Source organism: Watersipora subatra, chromosome 4 (assembly GCF_963576615.1).
Source record: "Watersipora subatra chromosome 4, tzWatSuba1.1, whole genome shotgun sequence".
In the NCBI taxonomy this organism is placed as follows: Eukaryota; Metazoa; Bryozoa; class Gymnolaemata; order Cheilostomatida; family Watersiporidae; genus Watersipora; species Watersipora subatra.
Genome location: NC_088711.1, coordinates 64,784,424 through 64,803,508, shown reverse-complemented (window position 1 = coordinate 64,803,508; position 19,085 = coordinate 64,784,424). Strand labels below are relative to the sequence as shown.

At 36.7% G+C, this 19,085-nt stretch overlaps 1 protein-coding gene across 1 annotated transcript; it reads right to left on the bottom strand.

The window, feature by feature from the left end:
* Nucleotides 1–961: 961 nt before the first annotated feature.
* Nucleotides 962–18,458, bottom strand: LOC137394504 (uncharacterized). The gene is made up of 3 exons (XM_068081228.1): nucleotides 18,318–18,458; nucleotides 5,012–5,201; nucleotides 962–2,796 (listed from the first exon to the last, which is right to left on the bottom strand). Exons 1-3 carry the CDS (start codon nucleotides 18,456–18,458, stop codon nucleotides 962–964), a joined length of 2,166 nt encoding a protein of 721 aa, XP_067937329.1.
* Between the last annotated feature and the right edge of the window lie 627 nt (nucleotides 18,459–19,085).

Here is a 19,085-nt window from a genome sequence, read left to right as displayed (position 1 = left end):
TTTAAGATTGGCTATGAATCGTGTTGCTCGGTTTTGAACCATTTCCAAGTTATGTACTGTCTGTCTTTTACTCGGATTCCATACTGTACAATCATATTCCAGCTCAGGAATATGCTTTTCTTGTCTTGATAAAATTCTCATTAATAGTGCGTGTCTAATTTTGGCACATCTGTCAGCAAGTGTATCTAGTTGCAAGTTATTGCGAGCTTCAGTGATGCTTTCCCTACCTTTCAGCTGACTTATGAATCTTATTACCGATAACAAAATAATAACAAAACATACTGTTTATATGTAATGCACCGGTCAACTTTCTAGCAATCAATCGCAAAAAAATACATTGAAAAGCTAACAACCAAATTAAACAAGCCATATCACTAAAAATATAATTTGCTCATCCGTTGGTATAAAATAATTTTATTCCTTTACGCATGGAACCGCTAGCAGGGGCAGTAACGATTTGAGCTATCGTCGTCTTGCCGACTTCACGTTAAAGCTATTTCGCCCAGACAGCACAACGACTAAGAGAAAACAACTACAAATTATATGTAACATTACTCGCTGATACAGATAATGTAGGTAGTACGGGGTAGTACACGTAAAGAGTAAATGAAAAGCGTTTAGTAATGTTTTAGTTATATAAATCGGTATAAAATTGTGCAATAATCACTGCTAAAGTTATAATGATGTAACCTACTATATGTAACTCATTCTTCATACCACCTAGAAAATACTTCGCTCTACAAACCAGCTTACCAACAAATCTTGATTAGTACACCGACTTGGTAAATTAGGTGTCGCGGGAGTGTGGTTGTAGATATGCATGTGGGTGTGCCTTTGTTGTTTTCTATAAAAGTTCTGCTTTTTCCCCATTTTAAGCGATTTTGCCTAAAACATCACATGCACTTGCTCCAATCCTTCCACTAGGAAGAAATGGAGCAAATGCATTTGCAAATATTTAGTTTCAAAACTCTATCGGGTTCCTGTGAATTAGCCTCTTAAGGTTCGTGTGAACCAGCCTCTTAAAGTTCCTGTGAACTAGCCTCTTAAGGTTCCTGTGAACTAGCCTCTCAAGGTTCCTGTGAACTAGCCTCTCAAGGTTCCTGTGAACTAGCCTCTCAAGGTTCCTGTGAACTAGCCTCTTAAAGTTCCCGTGAACTAGCCTCTTAAGGTTCCTGTGAACTAGACTCTTAAGGTTCCTGTGAACTAGCCTCTTAAGGTTCCTGTGAACTAGCCTCTTAAGGTTCCTGTGAACTAGCCTCTTAAGGTTCGTGTGAACTAGCCTCTTAAGGTTCCTAAGAACTAGCCTCTTAAGGTTCCTAAGAACTAGCCTCTTAAGGTTCCTGTGAACTAGCCTTTTAAGGTTCCTGTGAACTAGCCTCTTAAGGTTCCTGTGAACTAGCCTCTCAAGGTTCCTGTGAATTAGCCTCTCAAGGTTCCTGTGAACTAGCCTCTCAAGTTTCCTGTGAACTAGCCTTTTAAGGTTCTTGTAAACTAGACTCCTAAGGTTCCTGTGAACTAGCCTCTCAAGGTTCCTGTGAACTAGCCTCTCAAGGTTCCTGTGAACTAGCCTCTTAAGTTTTCTGTGAACTAGCCTCTCAAGGTTCCTGTGAACTAGACTCTTAAGGCTCCTGTAAACTAGCCTCTCAAGGTTCCTGTGAACTAGCCTCTTAAGGTTCCTGTGAACTAGCCTCTTAAGGTTCCTGTGAACTAGCCTTTTAAGGTTCCTGTGAATTAGCCTCTTAAGGTTCCTGTGAACTAGCCTCTTAAGGTTCCTGTAAACTAGCCTCTCAAGGTTCCTGTGAACTAGCCTCTTAAGTTTTCTGTGAACTAGCCTCTCAAGGTTCCTGTGAACTAGACTCTTAAGGTTCCTGTAAATTAGCCTCTCAAGGTTCCTGTGAACCAGCCTCTTAAAGTTCCTGTGAACTAGCCTCTTAAGGTTCCTGTGAACTAGATTCTTAAAGTTCCTGTGAACTAGCCTCTCACGGTTCCTGTGAACTAGCCTCTCAAGTTTCCTGTGAACTAGCCTCTCAAGGTTCCTGTGAACTAGCCTCTTAAGGTTCCTGTGAACTAGCCTCTTAAGGTTCCTGTGAACTAGCCTCTTAAGGTTCCTGTGAACTAGCCTCTTAAGGTTCCTGTGAACTAGACTCTTAAGGTTCCTGTGAACTAGCCTTTTAAGGTTCCTGTGAACTAGCCTCTCAAAGTTCCTGTGAACTAGCCTCTTAAGGTTCCTGTGAACTAGACTCTTAAGGTTCCTGTGAACTAGCCTCTTAAGGCTCCTGTGAACTAGCCTCTCAAGGTTCCTGTGAACTAGCCTCTCAAGGTTCCTGTGAACTAGCCTCTCAAGGTTCCTGTGAACTAGCCTCTTAAAGTTCCCGTGAACTAGCCTCTTAAGGTTCCTGTGAACTAGACTCTTAAGGTTCCTGTGAACTAGCCTCTTAAGGTTCCTGTGAACTAGCCTCTTAAGGTTCCTGTGAACTAGACTCTTAAGGTTCCTGTGAACTAGCCTCTTAAGGCTCCTGTGAACTAGCCTCTCAAGGTTCCTGTGAACTAGCCTCTCAAGGTTCCTGTGAACTAGCCTCTCAAGGTTCCTGTGAACTAGCCTCTTAAAGTTCCCGTGAACTAGCCTCTTAAGGTTCCTGTGAACTAGACTCTTAAGGTTCCTGTGAACTAGCCTCTTAAGGTTCCTGTGAACTAGCCTCTTAAGGTTCCTGTGAACTAGCCTCTTAAGGTTCCTGTGAACTAGCCTCTTAAGGTTCCTGTGAACAAGCCTCTTAAGCACTTGTTTAATTGAATTTCCTAAAAGAGCTATTTTGTTTATTTCAACATCATTTCAAATATTTTGAAATATCTAAAGTAGTAAGTATTAAGGCTTTAAATAGATACAGTAATTTGATAACGCAGTGTTGTAGCTATTAAACAGTCTAGTTTCATAAGCCTACTTAAAACCATCAGAAGCTTTGTACTTATGAAATAAAATTTGTTCTCTTGGAAATATTAAAACTGAAACTTAATTCGTTTATGATCTAGTTAAGTCAATGACATAAGGCTGTATTTGCTCCGAATTTGAATGGAAGATTAAATCAATTTGGCTGTAAAATAACACTAGAACTATTATTTCGGAAACGGTTTAATCTCACCTAATTTTATGCTGTAACCAAGTTAGATCACAGCCTCCACCATAAAAAGAGAGAATGTGGAAAGTGATAGCTGCTTTATTTGTAGATGGAAGGTTCCAACTTCTGCTACAGTGCAAGGGCATATAATTGTAGATCATCAATCTCTGAGCTGAAAAAAATGAGAGAGATTCGTGTTTAATGAAGATTGCTAAAGCTACTTGAAAAGGACTCAACTGTAAGTGAGAAAGCAGCAATTGTAAATAAAAAGATATTAGCTGTAAGTGAAAAGTACCAACTGTTAGTAAAAGGCTTCCACTGTATATAAAGGACTGTGTGCAAAAAACATAAACCTTATGTGAAAGGCATCAGTTGTAGATGAAAGGCATCCGCTGTAGGTAAAAATATCATTTGTTAGTAAAAAGCTTTCACCGTATATAAAATGCTTCAACTGTGTGTACAAGTTATCAACTGTATGTAAAAGGCATCAACTGTATTAGCCTACCTGATAAAATGATGAGTTTGTGTCATCGTATTTAAAAAAAAAGGTTGAATATATAATTTTATTTAGTTTTTAAAACTCCCAAAAGAAAAAAATTAGAAGCGTTTACAGGCAGGTTAATATTGCAAAATAATTCCAAGGTGCTATATCATGTTTTTCTTCTGGATGAATAAGACGCAAAGCAATTGACACATTCTCTACCTTTTCAGGGTCTCCACTTACTGCTCAGTTTATATTATTGTTGAGTTATTCTTAGTTTTTGTTGCAATTTCATATCTGCCAATAGCAAAGCTCCAGCACCGCTTTACTAGCTAACAACCCTTAGGAAATTGTGGAAGTGAGGGGTTGTTGGACCTTTTTCAATGATACTCATGAAACAGTGGATGAACAACCCTTGGCGATAATTGTAATTCGTTAAAGTTACCGGAACCTGAGATCTGATTGCTTTAGACACCAGATAGGTAGCCATTTTATTATCTAAAGTGAATAGAAAAGGCTAAGCTATTTCTCCTTCACACAACAGTTGGTGAAAGAAAGCCCACAGTCCATCTTAGCTATTTTGGCTTTGGGCAAGCCAACTGCATCATTTTGCTATGACAAACGTTGCAATATTGTTTATTGAAATTCACTGAAGCATATAGTATGCTTTTGCCGTTTAGAAATAAACTGATTGCCAACATATCAGCTTCTCAACATCGCTTTTTTCACATTTTTGCTCTATGCAGATGACACTAATCTCTTTTTCGAATCCTCTAACATCAATGAGCACATAGATCAGGGGTGGGCAACCTTTTCAAGAAAAGGGCCATTTTGCAAAATGTAACTATTGTCGAGGGCCGCATCATACAACCCTGATTTGGTATTTTCTGTCTTAATTAAAATTTCAAAAAGTAGCATATAATATACAACTTGAATACAATACAAGAATAAACGTGTATGTATTGGATTTATAAATGACAGTAGACACTAGATAAAGTATGGAGATACGAAATATAATATTTTTATAATATTCATAGTTAGTGAGAAGCTTGGTGTTCGATATTTTTAGCCAATTCGTTATGTTAGGTTCTATTCTTGATGCGCACCGACGCAAACTATGCAGCAGATGACTGTCAGTCAGGTTGCTTCTCAGTTTGCTTTTGATATGCTTCATTTTGGAAAACAGTTGCTCACAGGTATATGTATTTCCAAACATGCCGACAAATCTTCTGGCAAACTGCTTTAAATTACAGTAATCTGCAGTTGGTAAGGACTCAAAAAAGTCAACTAGGTGCATCTCTTTGAAATTTTGGATGAGAATGTCATCCTCCTGCAGCGCCGTTTAGTTCAAGCTGGAACTGGATAGCTGCTGAGCTTATCTCACAAGTACAAGGCAATGAGAAGATGGTCATCTCACTTCTGAGACTTCTGAACTTTGTAAAACGAGAGGAAATCTCCTCTCGAAGTACTGCCACTCTCTGAGCATAGCTATCCAGGATCTCGTTGTTGCCATTAAAGACAGATTTAAGGGTGGGAAAGTGATCAACTTTTTCTTCACGCAGACTTTGCTCATAGAGCTGAAGATCTCTTTCAAATGTTCGGAGGTGCTTAAACAAGTCATGTACCAACTTGTTTTGTCCTTGAAGCCTCACGTTGAGTTGAGATAATTTTTGAGAGATCATTTAAGAATGCGAAGTCCATTCGCCAGAGAGGATCACACAGTTCTTGAGCCTCCTTTCGTATCAACTTCAGAAATAAAATGATCTCATCTAGTAATAGCCAGAAACTTTGCAATGTTGATGCTCTGCTAAGCCAGCGAACCTCTGTAAAATAAACAACATGATCAGACTGGCTGTCCAGGTTTCTCAAGAACTCCTGAAACTCTCTGTGGTTTAGTCCTCGTGAGCGTATGTAGTTTATTGTTTTTACTACTACTGAGTTGACATGATCCATATTGATAATTTTTGCGCTCAGGTTCTCCTGGTGTATGATGCAATGAACTGCAATAACATCTTGCTGGAGCTCACGTACTCTGGCTATAAGACCATTGTGACACCCTATCATGGATGCTGCACCATCTGTACACAGCGACACACACTTGATGAAGTCCTCAATTTCTATTTTCTATAGTGACGCTTGAACACCTTCAAATATATCTACACCTCTTGCAGTACCGTTCAACGAGTTTAAGTCGAGCAGTTCCTCAGTTACATTGAAATCCTTATCTACAGCTCGAATAAATACAGCCAGCTGTGCTGTGTCCCTGATATCTGTACTCTCATCAAATGCAAGTGAATAGCATTCAATATCACCCAGCTTCACCTTTAATTGATAAGCTATGTCTGAGCCCATATCTTCTACTCATCTGACTATTGTGCGGCGTGAAAAAGATACATCTGAAACACTTTTTAGCATTTGTGAGCACTTAACTCTAGCAAGTTTCAGTAAGCACTCTTTTACTATTTCACCATCAGAAAATGGCTTTTGGTGTTTGGTGAGAATCTTCGCAATCTTAAAGCTCACTATAGTATTATCAATTTCAACCTCACGTGATTGAGTTAACACTTGCTGCTGTGCTTTTAGGCTTTTTGTCAACTTTTCTGCAAGTTGTCTTTTCTCCTCTGTGTTGTATGTGCCATACTTCTCACCACGATTTGTTTCAAAATGTCTTCTAATGTTGTATTCCATGGTTTGAGCTACTGAATTCTGACAGATTAAACATACAGTCTTGTTATGTACTGATATAAACAAGTATTTATCCTGCCATTCAGTATTGAATTTCCTGTTTTCTTCCGCCACAGTTCTTTTTCTTTTAGTAGCCATGACTAGAAAGCACTTAATTATTAATCAACAGTTAGGTAACTGTTAAAGTAAATTGACCAATAACGAGCAAGAACAAACAACCAATCATCGAAAGGGAATGGCTATTTGTAAACAACTACATTATTGCAGTGTATGCTATGTGTAAGACAAACCTGTAAATGTGATCTAAATACATGTATAGAAATATCACAGACCACGGATTGAATGATAAATAGATGGCGTCTTTTCAGTAAGTACATGAATGTACGTTATATAACACTATCTATGACTACTCTGCTAAAGTTTAAAGCCAACTGAATATTCTAGTTGATGTGAGGGATACTACACTATGCTTTCAACAAAATCTCACCACTATGTAGTATTTTTTATATTTAGTGCATTGTACTCATTCAAACGCATCTATATATGCAAAAATTACTGGGAGGGGTGGAAGGGCCGCACAATAAATGGCAAAGGGCCACATCCGACCCATGGGCCGCACGTTGCCCGCTCCTGACATAGATTGTTTAAATAGCGAACTTCTTGCTATTCAAAACTGGTGCACTTCTAACAAACTCACCTTAAATGTTGATAAGAGTAATTTCATGTTACTAAAAAACCCCCAAAATAAATTTCATCTAGCTAACACTCATCCCTTTTTATTTTCAACAAACCAATTTGTCAGACAGATCACATTAAACTCTTAGGTATTTTCATTGATTCTAATCTCACTTGGAAAAAACACATAGAATATTTACTAAAAAACTGAAACCCTTATCAGGCTTACTCTATCGCACATCTGAATATTTACCCCACAAACCTTTGCTTTTATTATACAGTTCCATGGTTAATTCCAAACTTTCATATTGCATTGAGGCATGGGGCAATGCACCTCCCACCCATCTTACAAATTTAATAACACTTCAAAAGCGCATGATAAGGACTATTCACAAAAAAAACCCCGCCTCACCCACACCAAACCTCTTTTCAAATCATCATCCATGCTACCTATCAGTTCACTAGATTCATACCGCATTATACTCTTAAGTAGCCCACCAAAAATTTTATAGTAATTACATCCCTCGCACAATATATCAAACTCGATTATCAAATTTCTGTCTAAATCTCCCACAATCTTCTTCCTGTGCAGGCCATTGCAGGGTGGATTTCCAACAAGCCACTTTTTGGAACCAACTCCCTAAGTCTATTAAAGGCATAGAGAAGGTGACCAGTTTCAAGAGAGAACTTAGGTTGTATCTTTTAATATGCGAATAAAGCCGATGACGACAAGCCCAACGCCACGACTAGCTATGCTATTGCGTATTATGGGCTTCATCACTCTTCCAGCTTTTTTCTTCTGCTTAACTAATTTTGTTGATGAAAATAAATCACAAATCAACATTACAGAATCTTAAACCCTACATATCTATAGCGATATAATGCTTAGTTTTTCAATAATGAATTTGGTTTTAACCTAGACATTTTGACGCAACCACACAGATAGCAAATAGAGTTTGCTAGTTATTTTCAATAAGGACTTGCTTAGTACTAAACCTTGTTACGTATGCTCTTTGTGAACTGTGGTTACTGCACTAGTACTGCACATAACTGCTGATCAATAGAGGGTGAAGTCACGGCATAATCAATCTAGAGGTGGATCTAGATATAGTCAAAAGGGGGTTTCACATTAGCAACATACAATTTTATTTTCAGTTAGTAGTCTGTGGCAATTGCATTGACTATTCTGTTATAATGCACACTCTTTACACAAGCTGTAATCAAGTTCACATGCCTGGTTTAATCTCTTCATGGCAAAAAAGTTTGTATATGTTACACGAAAAGGTAGTTATGTGTCTACTACCAGCATAACGGTAAATGCAGAAAAAAGAAACACAATGCTAGTTGAAGTAGGCCTGAATAGAAGTACATAAATGTATAGCATTCATTCCAACAAGTTAACGCTGTAGACCAAAATTAATCAGGAAATAAATCACAGTACAGCCATGTTTAGGGCGACCCTATTATGATAACACTAATTATGTTACTGTACTACCACTACAGAAGTATCAGATGGCATGCCAAATCTACATAATGATTGGGTTGAGTACATGCCCAGATATTTTGACCATTTATTAATTAGATTTAATGCCTATAATAGCCAACCATAATTTTTGTATGGTTTGACAACTCTCCAAACATTAAATGCTTCAAAATCCTTTTATGCACAGACCCATGCACATTTATACTTTTATAATCCACTCATGCAACAGTTATGCTCGCTCTCGCGATAGATAAAGGGCCATAGAGGGACTAGTACACTAGTTCAGGATGACCATCGCTTACTGGGACGCTCACCAACTCGGAAATCCCTTGGTTATGTCTGACCTTTTACCTCTCACGCACAGCTGGAGATTCAAAGATAAGCTATTCTGCGCGATTACGGTTCGGTAGCAAACACGTGGTGACGGATATAGTCTGCTGCATTCTTTTTTGTTGATTGAGGGACGCGTTCAGGCGATTTTTTATTGTAGGGACTTTTTGTGCGCAAGTAATAAGTGTTTCCTAATAAATAGTGATTGATGGATAATGCTATATCGGTGCTACACGTTACCACAATGTAAGTGAATTGATAATTATCTTGATTTGGCTGCCTCATGTATACCTTGCGATTCTCTTGATTGATGCCCATTTAATAACGCTTTTGTCGCGTTATTTAATCTGATTATACATTGTTGTTGACTCGCACATACTGAGTTGTTGGCAGCTAAACCATTTTTTAATTGAAGATAGTTCTTTTGCTTGAGATTATTTCCCAGTCTCATTGTAAAGACAATCTTTTTTCCTCATAGCTTCTCTGAGACATCGGTTTTCTTTAAATCTTTTGGTTTATGAAACTTTTCTGTTCTTCGTATTTTATGGAAGAAAAGGCCCGGTGACTTTTTCAAACAATTTTGCGGGACTTTGGCTATTCCCTGTATTAGGAGTATTCCTATATTGGGCAGTTCAAGGAATAAGTCGTTCGTCATTTTCGGTATCTTAGCCGTTGCATATACTATATTGTACTGATGGTGTATTCATGGCCTCATAAAATGCGTGAAACCTGTTTTTCCTGCATGTTGCAGGCCTTTAGGATGTAGGTTGTTGTCTGTTGCATCACTGAACATTGCTAGGTGGGCCAAATCTGGCATATTTGCTGGCAACAACTTCCCTACATTAGTAAGTTGTTGCAATCAAATATTGTTCTAGAATCTTCCCACTGAAAATAGCACATTGATCCATGATCAAATAGTTTCGGTTTAGCCTGAAAATTTGTTTTCTATTTTTTGGTGACTTGATGTTTTTCTCATGGCTGTGTAGGAGTATTCATTGAGCAGTTAGCATAAAGCTTTTGCTGGAGCACACTGAAACAGCTACTGTTTTGGATGGACTAAGGTATAGTTTCTTTCTATTCACTGTTAGGCTGTTAATACTTGGCTTAGTAAATGGCTTCTATAGCAACACACCTCTAAACTGCCATTAAAAATGTAGTTGGATGTCCTGGCACATACTTCAGTAATTTTTATTCCTTTAGCATCATTAGATTACTCTAAAACTGATTTACTCTTATCTATAATGTTATTGTCAATGGTTGTATGTATTGTCACAGCATGAATTATTATGTAACAGAGTGAATTACTACAATGTATCCTGGAATGACAGTCTTCTTAAATTACCAAGACTGCCCAACACATCTTGTGTCTCCCTAGAGGCTCAGCTCTTCTAGTTGAGCCAACTTTGTGAGGTTGTAATTCATGAGTAAGGACAAAAGCTACGACATCTAGGCCACTCCAGAAAACAGTTGACCAGTGTATTGTAAATGAAAATAGCAGTAAATTATCCTCCACTCAAGCAAGCGTATATGTAAAGCAAATTTTACTGCTATGAGTGTTTCTATTGATATTATCAGAGAATACACTTTGTCTTACATTGTGATCACAATGTAGTCATGGTGATCCCAATCAACTAGTGAATGGGAAAGCATAGCGCTGAGCTGGTTGATATGAAACCCTCACAGTATATCTGCATGTTCCGTATGTATGACAATCTCTAAATTACTAAAAACCAATTTATCATAAATTTGTATTGCATTTTCTGTTGCTAGTAGCTCTTGTATTTCACTATCAGCACAACCCTTGCAAACCCTAGCATTGGTTTCTGGAAGCCAATGCTAAGGTGCACTATGAAGACCACCACTTGACATACAATGAAGCGCTAGTGGTCTCGCACTAGTCCCTATTCCTTCTAATTATACACCATATCAAGTCTTCAACACTAGTCTCAATCAGCCTACAAATTGGTTTGTCCTACTTCAAGTAAGCCATCCGGTATGCATATGACATACGATACCACGTAAACAAATGTGTTAAATAAAACTACCTCAAATATCACGATATAAAAAGTAAGTTGTACGTGTATATATGAAAAACTAAATAAATACTGTGATAATCAATAGAAGTTACATGAGATAAGTGGCAATAGAGATATGGAGTTGGTCTAACGACATGAACTTTTTATGTTTTGTTTTTCATGTTCGGTAATTTTTAAATTTGGTTTCCATTTTATTACAAGCATCTCTGCTGTTTTTCCAGTTCAGTAGAGCCCCATGAGGCATTGTTGAGTTAAGGTACTTATAATTGTTGATAATTTTTGATGGGGCATATGTTTGAACGCCTGAAAATGAGATGCTTAGTGTAGTATTTGTATGTAAATTTTGTGCTAGTTTGAAATGTTTTTATTGATAAGGTATTTTCAGTTTATCGTGGTACCTTTATGCACGAGTTGAGTTCGTTTCATATTATTGAGATTCATTTGTATCAGAGCTGTGCCCAAGTACTTTTTTTCAGTTCAAGTAGAGTAAGCGAGTACTCAAAACAAAATCGAGTACAAGTACAAGTATACACATGTTTCTGCCTTCCGAGTACAAGTAGAGTATCACAACTAGTTTCCGAGTACAAGTAGAGTTATCTCTCAAATTTCAAGTTCAAGTGGAGTTTTCCTTCTGAATTTCAAGTGCAAGTATAGAGTACAATAATCAAATATCAAGTACTTTTTATTAAATTAAAGTAAAACGAACAAACAAGTAAAACAGCCAAATTAACCAGTACAGGTAGGCCTATATAATATAATATGAACAAACAATTGCCACTCAATTAACCAATAATATATAGCAAGTGTGGATGTGCCATCCGCCTGCTGCTGCTCGGTCTGTTGAATTATGAGTCTGTTTTTGTAAAACAAGAACAGAAACTCATAGCTGTGGTAGAGAAAAGGGCTACTAAACCACACATAATGAAGGAAAAAGCAAATGCGTCATCTAACCTTATAGTCAGTATATTCAAATTGTATTATTGTAGGGGAAGACTTGGTATTCCTATCTGTTACTGGCTCTATTACTGTCACTGGTCCTGCCTCTGCCATTGTTAAAATACATCTCTCCTCACATTTTATTTTTCTGAATTCTCACAGACACTTAACTATCATACCATGTTACTTGCACAACATTTCAGTAGTCTATGTGACCTTGGATTGACATTTCAATAAGAAAAAGCCCTTGTTCCAAAACACATTACACAAGTACTGAGTACAAACAGAGAAATTGTGGTGCAGAACAAAGCAGGTAGTACACAATACAAATTGGATCACAGTCTAGGTAAAGTAAAGAGAAATATTATATGTCAACAGGGAATTGACAACTCCCTGGTGCAAGTAAGAGTAGAGTATATTTGATGTAAAGTAGAGTAGAGTATTTTGATGTAGAGTAAAGTAGAGTAGAGTATATTTGATGTAGAGTAAAGTAGAGTAGAGTATTTAAGTTTGCAAGTAGATTCCGAGTACTTTCTTCCCAAGGGAGTACAAGTAGAGTATATTTATCCCATATTATGGCCCCTTCGAGTAGAGTAGAGAGTAGTTGAAATCGGTACTCGAGTAGTACTTGTACTCGAATTTGTACTCGAGTAGCACAGCTCTGATTTGTATCAATTCCCTCATTTGATACACAATTGTTCCATATAATGGAACTATGAGCAGTTTATTACAAGTTCGCTGTAACTTGCATTTGTACGTCAATACAAGAGCTGGTTTATAAATTTGCTATATTATCTGTCCACTGCTTTACTATGTCTGTAAAAGCAAAGCACTAATAGCATGAATTTTCTTGTTAGGGTTCTTCATTGAAAATAGTCCTTTTCCATTTCTATTTTGTGCATCATCGGTTACTCTCAGGTTTCTCATATTCCCTTTCACCACGTCCATAAACCTTTTCTTTGATCTTCCCGTTTTCGTATCCCTGACAATTCTGTCAAGTTGTGTCAGAGTAAGGCACGGCACAATACTTTTACAACATATCATATGACAATGGATGACGATTTTTAATTATTTTACTCATTTACCAACAAATTCCAAATAGTTTTGTGCTCTCATTTCAATAGAAATTAGAGACCAAATATTGTAAACTACGCTATCTTTTTTGCTATAGTCCGGGTGAGCCTTGTTGTAAATTGCTTCGCGTTGTTTGATCAACGGAATAAAAAGATCATCCATTTTATTTTAAATTTTGCTCACACATGTAAGGAAAAATGTCAAGCGTGCTCACTAAAATTTTAACAAGCCAATAAGAGCAGGGATTCGGCCACGAAATTTCGAGCAGGACCGAAATGGTTTGTTTAGGCCAGAAATGTCTTCTGCCCAACAATTTTCAGTTTTCACCGATGTCGTTTTGCGTCGTTTAGTTCGTTTCAGCGCTCGTGTGACTACCCCTTAAGATTACTCTAAAACTGATTTACGAAACCTACCTCCATTATGCCTCCATTATGCCTCCATTATAACAATATCTATAATGTTATTGTCAATGGTTGTACCTATTGTCACAGCATGAATTATTATGTAACAGAGTGAATTACTACAATGTATCCTGTAGTGACAGTTTTCTTAAATTACCAAGACTGCCCAACACATCTTGTGTCCCCCTAGAGGCTCAGCTCTTCTAGTTGAGCCAACTTTGTGAGGTTGTAATTCATGAGTAAGGACAAAAGCTACGACATCTAGGCCACTCCAGAAAACAGTTGACCAGTGTATTGTAAATGAAAATAGCAGTAAATTATCCTCCACTCAAGCAAATGTATATGTAAAGCTAAATTTAAACTGCTATGAGTGTCTCTATTGATATTATCAGAGAATACACTTTGTCTTCCATTGTGATCACAATGTAGTCATGGTGATCCCAATCACTTGGTTAATGGGAAAGCATAGCGCTGAGCTGGTTGATATGAAACCCTCACAGTATCTCTGCCTGTTCCGTATGTATGACAATCTCTAAATTACTAAAAACCAATTTATCATAAATTTGTATTGCATTTTCTGTTGCTAGTAGCTCTTGTATTTCACTATCAGCACAACCCTTGCAAACCCTAGCATTGGTTTCTGGAAGCCAATGCTAGTGTGCACAATGAAGACCACCACTTGACATACAATGAAGCGTTAGTGGTCTCGCTAGTGGTCTCGCACTAGTCCCTATTCCTTCTAATTATACACCATATCAAGTCTTCAACGCTAGTCTCAATCAGCCTACAAATTGGTTTGTCCTACTGCAAGTAAGCCATCTGGTATGCATATGACATACGATACCACGTAAACAAATGCATTAAATAAAACTACCTCAAATATCACGATATAAAAAGTAAGTTGTACGTGTATATATGAAAAACTAAATAAATTCTGTGATAATCAATAGAAGTTACATGAGATAAGTGACAATAGAGATATGGAGCTGGTCTAACGACATGAACTTTTCATATTTTGTTTTTCATGTTCGGTAATTTTTAAATTTGGTTTCCATTTTATTACAAGCATCTCTGCTGTTTTTCAAGTTCAGTAGAGCCCCATGAGGCATTTTTGAGTTAAGGTACTTATATTTGTCGATAATTTTTGATGCGGCATATGCTTGAACTCCTGAAAATGCAATGCTTAGTGTAGTATTTGTATGTAAATTTTGTGCTAGTTTGAAATGTTTTTATTGATAGGTATGTTCAGTTTATCGTGGTACCTTCATGCACGAGTTGAGTTCGTTTCATATTATTGAGATTCATTTGTATCAATTCCCTCATTTGATACACAATTGTTCCATATAATGGAACTATGAGCAGTTTATTACAAGTTCGCTGTAACTTGCATTTGTACATCAATACAAGAGCTGGTTTATAAATTTGCTATATTATCTGTCCACTGCTTTACTATGTCTGTAAAAGCAAAGCACGAATAGCATGAACTCTTACTCTTTTGGCTTTTTCTTGTTAGGGTTCTTCATTGAAAATAGTCTTTTTTCATTTTTATTTTGTGCATCATCGGTCACTCTCAGGTCCCTCATATACTCTTTCACCACGTCAAAAAACCTCTTCGATCTTCCCGTTTTCTTATCCCTGATAATTCTTTCAAGTTATATTCATTATCAGCATGAATGTAAGTTGTTAATGTCTCCATCGAAAGTTTTACCAGTTTCTTTAGGAATTCAAATAAGTTGTAGCTTTGAAATGTTCTAAACATGTTTCCAGTTTGCTCATTAATCTTGGGTAACTTACCAAGATGGATGGCTGCATTAGGCAAATATGTTCTACTAAAAGACGTCAAAGCATTGCAACTTCAGTTTATGTAGCTATAAATTGTTTGGCTTTGATGGGTTCATTTGTGTACTTTTATTCTTAGCTCAGAAATAGCTGTTGGCATCAACAGCTTTCTGCTGCTCTTGAAGATAAGATATCAAGTCTTTGAACATTGATTTAAGAGTACTGTCTGTACTGCCTGGCCTTAAAATAGCTGAGTGAGAAGACAACTAAGTTTTAGGAGATTATTACCATGGTTACATATGTTGCAAGAAGTATTATCTCAATTGACTCTGTCTCTCTGAAACATTGCCGTATACTAATACATGCGGTTCTATGTAAAAATTTTGATTTCCCAAGAATCCAGGCCTGAAGAAGGTATAATATAATACCACAATGAATACTGCAGCTTTGAACAATCAAACTGAGGTCATAGTAAACAGACTGTTCATGCCATGAAGTTAAAGATACAATGAAAAACCTATGTTGATGTCATTGTTATACAACTCTTAGTGGTTATAGCGTAATCATTTGAGTGTGCTTTGCTATTCTGGCCATATCTTCTGTACAATCTTTGATTGACAGAATGACAACAAACCAATTCTGTGTGCATTTTGTTTTTATGGTTTCTGGTTTTCATATTATAGGGTTAGATAAACATTGCTTCAATAGTCTGTGCTTGGTATGAGCGATTTGTCTCAAATAGAGTTGAGAGTTGTGTGCAGACTGTTATTACCTCCTCAAACTCCGCCAGAAAAAGAGTCGTTTATAGTCCTTTTTTAAGAAGTTTAGTGTGATGGGGTTGACAATGGTTGAGCTCTTGTATGCTCAACTTATCACTGCTTTAATTAAACTGTTTTTGTTTTAAACATGCTAAGATTCATTGCCTTTTGCTTAACTTTTTAAAGCAGCTGCTATTTAGCTCAGTTTTTGAACCCTTTTTTGTTACTTTTTTGTTTCTACATGTATGTTCAGCCTTACAAGCTTTTGAGTACTTTTTGTTCACCTTTTTTGTGTTTTTGCCATTATTTTATCGCTTGTTGAAACTTTTTAATCTTGTCAGCTTTTTTGTTGATTTGAAGCAGTTCATTGCTTTGTTGTTGAACTTTCAAAGCAATTAATTGATACTGCATTGAATTCTAAAAATCTCTCTGTACTGCTGTTCTATAGTTCAAAGCAGTTAATAATTTATTTTTGATCTTACTAGAATTTCTGATGTGCAAGGAGCTTGTTTTATCGCTTAAACTGCCCATTTGCAATTGCTGTAACTACATAGCTTCGACTTTTTAAAAATGGCTTCCAAGGTATTTTATTGATTCTTCCAAGCATCACCTTGAATAGATGCAAGTGTCCATAAATCTTTTATTTCTGTTCATATGCGAAGTATAGCCAGATAGCAAATTTTTGTGTCACTGCCTTGTATCGTTGTTAACAAGACACTTGCTCATTTCGGGAAGTCATTGACACTGTCCTGCCATCATTTGCAAGTCTTGCTCATCTGTAATTGTCATGCTTATTTGCTTACATTCAAAAGAATGTTAATATGATGCCAGTTTTGTGATAAACTGACAGCTCAGTTATGAACTGGCAATCTAAGCACAAATACTTCTGGAGGTTATACATTATAATATTGATTGGTGGATGTGCTTTTCCGGACTTTGAAAATAATTTTTTTAATAAAGCACATATTTAAAGGAAAGATAAACAAGTTGATGCATCGTAGCTACACTTAGCTTATAGAAGTACTTAGTTCTAAATATCTCTGTACAATATATCCTTTGCCAGCGTTGCCTGGGCCCATAACCTATTATTTATTGAGATATTTCATGTGATATAATAAAGCATTTATTATATAACCAATCTGTAGCTCAGCTAAACCTCAACTGACTAACAGGAAAAAGGGCAAAACAGAGGATACTGGGTGGTATTAGCAGGACATCAAACCTGTTCTTACTGGATATAGCAGTGAAAAATACCACAAGTGTTAGTGGATAAGAAAACATGTAGACAGTATAAAGACAACAACCAGGTGGCTGCACTAAAGTTGACTAGAAGAAAATAATCAAATCTGAATCAAAGGAGTTTGTGGCAGTGACTACAATGTTAAATAACTATTATCAATATCATCGATACAACCAATATTTTATAAGGAATACTATTTGAATTGTTTGGTTTAGCCTAATGAAATGGATAGTAGTTAAAAAGATTTATAGTACCTAATTAAAACTAGTCATAGTAACTAAAAAATGAATCGAAATCATAAAAAATAGCAAAATGATAATACTAACCTCATCAGTCATTCTAGATGGAAAGACTTTTTTTCTTTTCTTCTTGCCGAATGCAATGACAGTATACGACTTCACCACTTCGTAAATCGAAAAATATCTTTGAATAATGTGTGAGAGCTGTGTAAAAGCGTGTGGTTTGGTCTTTGATCAGAGACAAAAGGAATGAAAATGGCAATGGCAGCGCAATGTTTACAATCGCTACATACGTCACCGGTATTTCATAGGTCAATTTCCATTATACGTCGATTTCATTTGATACGAAAAAAACAGCTCCGAAGCAAATCAAACCAGCAGGGTTGATTTGCTTCAAGGTTGTCTTCCTGGCGGGAATAAAAAGGCTCTCACTCTTTATTGGTTAATTGACCGTGAATGTCAACAGTACCATTGAAAATACCGCGTGTTAAGCTCTCACTTGGTATATGGATTGCATTTGATATCGCCGCCGATAAGGAGCCATTTATTATGCAAATAGAGAGGTCGAAAGGGTTGCATTTTTGCGGTTTGTTTTATTACAGGGCGGCAACAAAAGGCTTATTGTAGAGTTTGCATTAGTTTCTGTCAATAAAATGCATACCTGTTGAAAGAGCAGATTCTACTGCTTACAGTGCTTCATAAATCCGCAGTTTTAAACAATTTCATTACAATTCAAAAATTGTCATTGAGGCCTGCCAACGATGACGCCAACTCTTTGCACTACATCTCGCATCGCCATTGAGGCTCTCCTACAGCTTTTCTACACATGAAGTGCAGGTGTACCATCACAAACTTTTTTGCCAGACGATGCCCTAGCTGATGTTGGCAGCTTGACAATGTCAGTGCATGGCGCCCTTTGCCCATGGCAAAATGCACATCTTTATCTCGTGCCGTCTAAGCTTGGCTCCATCCGCCCTTTTCTCTTTTTTACTATTGTACCTAGAACAAAAGAATTATGAACACAACCCAAGCAAACGGAAGTATTTTAAGATGCATGTTACAGAAATACTTCGCTTAATATACTTACTATTCCTGGATTCTCAAACATTGTTTTCTTTGGTTTGTCAGGAGCATTCTTAACAGACGTCTTCCTGTTTACAGGTTTCTTTTTGAGCGTTGGCAAGATGTAGTCACCAAACTTAAGAGGTTGCTGCTTTCGTCTAGACATCTTTGAGTCAGTAATATCGAAATAAGTTAAAGAACCATGACAACAGAGTGTACAAAGCTGTTCATTTGTAAATTTTGTAAAAACATACTCAAAATAATAAACACCTAAGTTTCAGCTACTTTGTTTAGTGAATAGTATATTATGTTATCATGATTGTACTACATTTATGTTAAAAATAGATGCATATTTATAAAGTTATTTTTACTTACCAATACTAGTCCTTATGTCAAATTAGCGATAGAATTTAACAATCAAGTGTTTAGCTGAAGTGATGTTATCACTACAGAAGTTTACTTGAAACTGAATATATATGAAGACCTCAACGGAAGAACGATCAATGTCACATTTCCTCAAAATACTAGGTTTTTTCTTCCATTAGATAGTTCTGGCCACAAAGTTTAGTCTCTGTGACAAACTTTCAGCAAAAATGATTCAGGTTTAGGGATATCTCTACTTAAAATAAGCTCTTTGCAAAACTGATCAATGTCCAAGTTTTTAAACTTTAAAATGGCTATATCCCCAGTTTGAACAATTGTGACATTGATCGTTCTTCCGTTGAGGTCTTCATATATTTTCTCTTTTTTCTGGCTGCATAAATACACATGTAGCGATTACGCGGGTCTAGTA

What these genes read in the sequence shown, in the direction of transcription:
- LOC137394504 (XM_068081228.1), bottom strand. Translation starts at nt 18,458, where the DNA reads ATGTCTAGACGAAAGCAGCAACCTCTTAAGTTTGGTGACTACATCTTG. An exon ending in TGTTTGAGAATCCAGGAATA is followed by an intron (nt 5,202 to 18,317) that starts GTAAGTATATTA and finishes GACTTGTTTAAG; the next exon opens with CACCTCCGAACATTTGAAAG. An exon ending in AAAGTTCAGAAGTCTCAGAA is followed by an intron (nt 2,797 to 5,011) that starts GTGAGATGACCA and finishes TAGCTCTTTTAG; the next exon opens with GAAATTCAATTAAACAAGTG.